This window comes from Heterodontus francisci, chromosome 18 (assembly GCF_036365525.1).
Source record: "Heterodontus francisci isolate sHetFra1 chromosome 18, sHetFra1.hap1, whole genome shotgun sequence".
Taxonomy (NCBI): domain Eukaryota; kingdom Metazoa; phylum Chordata; class Chondrichthyes; order Heterodontiformes; family Heterodontidae; genus Heterodontus; species Heterodontus francisci.
The window spans coordinates 47,842,297-47,849,001 of NC_090388.1; the positions used below are offsets into that span (position 1 = coordinate 47,842,297).

General features: G+C 38.4%; 1 protein-coding gene across 1 annotated transcript; it reads right to left on the reverse strand.

Moving 5' to 3' along the window:
* Positions 1-3,436: 3,436 nt before the first annotated feature.
* Positions 3,437-6,334, reverse strand: stmp1 (short transmembrane mitochondrial protein 1). Its single transcript, XM_068051253.1, has 2 exons — positions 6,266-6,334; positions 3,437-3,635 (listed from the first exon to the last, which is right to left on the reverse strand). The coding sequence occupies exons 1-2, from the start codon at positions 6,332-6,334 to the stop codon at positions 3,555-3,557; spliced, it is 150 nt and encodes a 49-aa protein (XP_067907354.1). The 3' UTR covers positions 3,437-3,554.
* Between the last annotated feature and the right edge of the window lie 371 nt (positions 6,335-6,705).

Sequence of the window (6,705 nt, forward strand, 5' to 3'; positions counted from 1 at the left end):
ATTCAAATAAGAAATCTACAGCTGAAATGGCTTCCAGCATGGCACGGAAGTCTCAACAGACCTGCGCCTAATCCTAAAATTAGCATCTCAAATTCATCCCTGTAAAGCACATAGAAGCAAGCCAAACCTATTAGAAGGCTCATTACAGTGGAATCCATTTAAGAAAAGAAAAAGGTTCAGAGTTCAATAACATGAATGCTGGTCCTTTGATTGGGCTTGCAGCTCTTAGGAGTGGTCTGTCATCCTTAATTGGATACCAGCCTCAGCAGCAGCCACTTGATTGCCCATTGCCAGCAATATGCCATCCAGGGTCCTACCACTGGCCAAAGAGGGGTCAGCTCCCGCTTTCAGCCCCAGAGTCAGGACTTCACCTTCAACCCACTGTTCTTACAAATGTACAATCTTTTCCTGGAAAAGTATGTAAGTAGGAAATCATCACCAGCAAATTTTGCATTTTTGTGTCAGATGCAGAAACAATTTTTTGTTTATACATCAATTAATTTCATTGCTAATCCATCCTGATGTCATGGTCTTGACTTTGTTGTTCACTTTTAATAGTTCACTTTGCACCAAGTCTGTTACGTGCTATGCCAGATTATTACTCAATTAAGTTGACTGCATATGTGCTTTGAATCATACATGCCATTTTTTAGTGAAGCTAGATGGCATGGTTGTCAGACATTTTGATACCCAGGATGCCACGACTGGCCTCGGTGCCCTTGGTTCTGGAAGAAAAAATTGGATGCTGTTTCTGTTCATGATTTACATTCTGACTGAAGCAAACGTGTATGGATGTAGGCTGAGGAGAGGATTATGCTCAGACATGATAGTCTTCAAGGTAGAATAGCCTGCCAACATTTACTTGCTAAATTCAGAGATGAAGAGTCATGAAGCTCACTTGGCAATTCGGAATTTTACCTCAGCATGATTTAATGTCTTCAGGAGATGGGGAGGGTTAATATAGAATTTACAGCATAAAATGAGACGATTCAACTCATCATGGCAGTCAGTGCTGGCTCTTCAACTGAAGGTGTCTATTGAAATCTACTGCCTTTTCAATGTATCCTTTTATATATGTTTTCAAATACTTATCCAAAACCTTTTGAAAATGATGTTCAGTCTTTGCTCAATGGCTACTTGTAATTAGTATTCTATGTTGTTATAGCCCTCTGTGAAAAAATATACTTTTAACTTCTTCCACTTTTTAATGATAACCCAGTCTATAGCCTAATTTGCTAACCAGTGGAAACATTCTTTACGCACTCAAAATCTTTCATAATGTTCAAAAACCTCTTTGATTTCCCCATTACCACCTCTTTTCAGCGAGGACAACCACAGTTTTTCCAAGTTTTTCTTAACTCTAACCTCACATTCTATTAAATCTTTACTGTACTCTTTCCATTGTTCCAAGATGCTTCCTGTAATAAAGTACCCAGAACTCAATGTAATGTCATAGTAGCATAACTAATTAGTTGTACAAATTCAACATCACTTCATTGCTTTTACATTCAGCGTCCTTATGGATAACTCAGAATTCCATTTGCCTTTTCAACCAAAACATTGAGGGCCCATTTACTGTTGAGGAAACACAGCCACACATCCATGTCCCTTAAAGCATTTCACGACAAAGGGAGGGACTTCTTGGAAATTTCCAGTCCTCTCTTTCAGATAACGATAGCATATTCGCAGTATTGACTGGATCAAAAGCTGACAGCTCAGAAGCCTAGGAAGGGGGCTGTTGGGAAATCTGAGGAAGGAGGTTAAATGTGTTGCTGCAGTTCCTTAAAGAGTAACCTGCACTTTCTGTGGAGGATAATTAAAACCTTTATATTTTTTTCCTGCTGCATTATCAGAACATGACCCAAGAGATTATAGGTGTACAGGGAAGGAGGGCTCGCTTTTTTGACAGTATTGAAAGTAATGCTGGGAGAGGTTGTAGCCTTTTTATGGCTACAAGGGGCATCTTTCTGAAAAGGCATCTACCAGGGCTGCACAAGAGGTGGCAGAGCAGATTAATGTTAGGGGATCTTCCTCCCAGATGATGAAAAAGTTCAATACCTTGAAGTAGTTTACTGAGGTAAATGTTATAAATGTTCTGGTATGGCATGGCACAAGTACACACTTTCACTTCAACCAGTTGCACATTCATTGTCATTACAGCACAGAAGGGGGCCATTTGGCCTATTACACAAAAGTTGTGGGATTTTTTGACCTTTATCAAAAGGTTTATAAAAAAAAAGTTGTTAAATATTGTGCTTTAAAACAAAATGAATTTGCACAGTTTTACAAAGTAAGGTTAAAGTTTAAAAAGTACAGGCTGCAGGCATTTGCAGAATAAAGCCATTGAAACTGTTACTCAGGACAATTGTGAACAAGGGGTCATTATAGCATTATGAAAAGTATTAGGAGAAAGAATTTTGATAGCGCCTGGGAAAAACATACAACCCCAACACTCGGCACAATCACACATTAGAGATAGCCAAGAAAACCACGTACTCATTAACGCATAACACACACATTGCAACACCCTTTGGAGATAGGCCAACACGTCTATTAATAAGCTCTAACACAGAGATACGCTGTAAAAAAAACAAGTCCATATCTGACATTAGGAAAATTCAGATATCTAGGTTGGAGTTGGTCCTTAGCTAGATTGGCCATGTACGGTTCACATTTATATACAAGTTAACAGAATAATTCAACTAGGGTGAATCCTTTAAGTCATTCACTCGAGATTGTACCCATTTATGTATACCAGGAAATGGAGGAGAGGTATGGTGATTTGCAAGACATGGACTCTAGTTCAAGGCTTTAATGGCACTACCAGTCTATGTGCCAGTGTAACCCTGCCCTTTATATCCGTTCATCACCATTGGTCAGTTCCTGATGCACCTTGTGCCTCAATTTCTTTTATGGTGCTCTAAAACAGACTTAGAACCTAGAGTGATACATCATTTGGTGCTCTCACATTAAGTGTTTTCTGAGGGTATCCTAAGAAGCACTGGATTGTCCTCTGCATTTTGGCCTAGTACTTGTCTAATTTGAATACTGCATTTCCCAAACTACTGATGAAATTTTCTATTTAACACATACAAACAGCCACACATTACCCTTGATGCAAGGGAAATCAAAAGACCAATGCTGAGACATTTTGTTACTGTACCGGTGACTATATTTGATATTAGAAATGTAATTAATTCCAATATACTGTTCTCACAATACAAAGAGCAGCACATTAAGAGTCAACATAGATTTTATGATGTCATCACTGGCTTTTCAGTATACACAGAGGTGCCAATTTGATTCAAATAACCAAAATTGATATCCTATCAAAAATTAAATGGGTTACACCAATACAAGCAGCATCAAATGCCAACAGGACCAAACGTGGTTAAACAATAAGTCACGGGTAATAAAAATACTGGTGACTCTGAACTAGAGAAACTGACTGTTTAATCGATGCTAAATAAATAGAACTGAAGTGGGCCCAATACAGTTTGGTACTTAAAGCATCCAGCCAATTTAGCACTGGTAACTGAATGCTAATATCCCAATCATGATCGATCATCTGGTGGTTTTTTTCGAGCTTCGGCGTCCTTCTTAAATTCTTCAAACTTCTTATAGATATTTGGAATCTGAAAAGATAATGCAAGATTTGGGGGTAAACTTTCTGATATTCTCAGTAAATGTACACTTCAAAATATGGCAAGGAAATCTTAACAACAAACTTAATTGGATTGGCCTATTGAGATTCCCTCTAAGGAGGTTGGATGGTAGATCCTGGTTTTACAGAGTCACTGCCAATGAAAACCTTACTGCAGTGAAGCATACCAGCTCAACTTATTTGTGGGTTTCTAGCATGAAATGTTAGCATTTAAATTATAGTAATAAAAATGTCTAAGCCTGATAAATTGGGTGCACAATTACTTCAGTGACAGTGAAGTTTCAATTCTGAGCATCTGATCAGAGTTCAAGAACCTTTCCACACATGCTCCTGCACTTCGCAGTTGGTAATGTGTTTTTAAACTTTCTTGCGGAAAAAAAAAAATTTCACTGTTTGAAGCTCAAGCGTGTCAGAAAACACGCAGCTCAAATTTCAGTTTTTGGATTAGTGTCCATGTTGCAGCGAAGCAGCCAGTGGCAGGGATGATGTAGCCACTCCACACATTTGTCTCAGAATCATGAGCTTAAGGTATGACTGCTTTGTCATTGATGTCAATGCTATGGGACAATTTCCAACAGAAGCAGGGCAATTCCACACGTTCTACATATTCAGTTCACAATGAGTCTTGCATCTGAAAATCACGAAGATGATACTGCTGCTAACCTCATGTAAATGAATCCTGCATCCTACTGAGAGGGTAGAGCATTTGTGCATACAGCCTGAAGCTGTCTAGTGGCAGACTATGCCCAGAAGTGTTTGGATTCAGGTACCTATGAAAGGCAAATCCTGCTTTTTGTTGGATCTGCTGATTGCTGTTCAAGCTTCCTCTGTAAATAGAGAATTGCAGCTTTCTAAGCTAGTCAATGGAAGTCTGTCATCATGAACAAGCACCTGATGAATGGTCTAGCTGCTGATGTTAGACCAACAGGGATAACTTTGTATTTTTAGTTAACTCCCTCCATGTTAAACTTCAGGTACTTTCTGTACAACTCCTTTCCCTATGCAAAGATATATCCCTGACTGGAGTAGTGGGAGTAAAACCACAACTTTCTTTTTTCTCTTTGGACTAACAAAACTTGTCAAAAGTTCCTTCATTCAAGTGATATTGATCACATGAGAACGTTAACCACCCTGTATCGAAGTTTTCAGTAAATTTAGGAAGCAAGTTTCTTTGACAGTCTCCCAACTTTAAGCAACCAATGACATTTCTTGAAATTCACAAGTTTCACTTCCTCCAGAGAGGTATTTTCCTTTGAGGGGAACTCTTGGGTTTTGTCTGCAGTTCTAATGCGAAATCTGAATTTCTTAGCCTGGTATTCCTGTGGATCAAGATACATGATTTACACCCTACCCACCTACATCAAGGGCATGAAGTATAGATTTTTCTAAGTTTTGCAACCTGAATAGGTATCCACACAAGCAATGGAATTGCCCTGAAGGCACTAGTAGGCTTGCCACTGCCTCACTGACTTAGTCAATTGTGGACAAATATATTCCTGGGTCATCATTAACGGGCTGGGAAGAGGAGTTTGATTTGAACTTGATCACTGCAGGTGCTAGTCCACTACCATAACCACCACACTATTGTATTCATCACAGAAATGAGGTTTCAAAAAAGCCCAAAATTATATATAACCAGTCAATCCTGGCTAAAGGGAAGGAGAAATGAACCACATTAGGCTTGTCAGTGGGGGTAAAAACAACCATAGCCACTCTTGTACATTTAAGAAAGTGGTAATGTGGGCACACTACCCATGTACCTCACTGTGTAGGATCAGCATACAATGAGTTAAAACAGCTTTCAGTTCTGCTGAACAGGGATGCTTTGTAAAGGATGAGAAAAAAATGGGAAAATCACATCCATATCTTAAGGGCTTGGAACATATTTGGTCACTGTTTATAGTAATAAAGTTATTAAAGTGCTTGGGTGGACCATATAACCATTGGGAGAGATTGATGAACATGAGTGCATTTTCTTGGTTCCACGTTAACTGAAGTTTGAATTGTGTCTTATATAATGCAATGTAATTTAATGTTAGCATGCATGGAATATACGGATCATAGGTAGAATTGGTATAAGTGTTTACAGCGAACCACTGCTTGCTATAATCAGTTTGGAATGGTAAAGCTTGGTATCGGAGTTCGGATAGTGAATGGTAAACTCAATAATAATATAATCAAATGGAATTGATTATTCGATTTGACGGAGTACTCATGTTCACTTATGCAGCATCAGCTCGTTAAAGACAAGGACTTGATTCTGCAGTTGTTACAACTGATGCTTGTTCTTAAGCAACAAAAGAAAATAAAACAGGAAAGAAGTCCAAGTAAGAGCATATTACTCAAAGATACTCAAGAGTTAATCACGGATCACCTTCCTTGCATCAAAACAGATTGTGATACAATGAAACCGAAAAAAGGAAAAGCTAATGAAACAAACCAGTCACACAATGTCTGCACAAGTGATTTCATAAATTTCTAAATAGTGGATTGGTAGATTATAGAAATACTCAAACGATAACACATGAACATGCTGTTCTTGGATTAAATATATTGACTTATACAAAATTATCCTTGAAACACTAATTTTCATAAACATACCTGATAATTTTGGGCCAGATACATTCCTACAAGGTTTCCAAAAGTAAATCCTATCTGAAACAGACACATATAAACATGTTACTAGGACAGAGAGAACACACATGCTCCTCATTAGTAGGACAGTGCAATTACACTCATACATAACACTTTATATAGGACAGGACAACTAATAATTTCTGACCATGTGTCTGCATGTACCTAAATGTATAGTTACTGGAACATAACACTTCACACATCTAGGATTGAAATTAGTGGGAACTGGACTTGACCAAGGTTAACTTTTGATAGTCCTGTAAAAAGTGAGGGGTTATAAAAATTGAGTTCCACTGCTTGTTCTGTACTGACGAGTACTGAAGCTTCAGTTGGTGCTGCCCTCACTGTGGCAGCTAATGACATTAAAGCAGTTGAAGAGTTCTTCGCACTTCAGTGCTCAGCAGCTA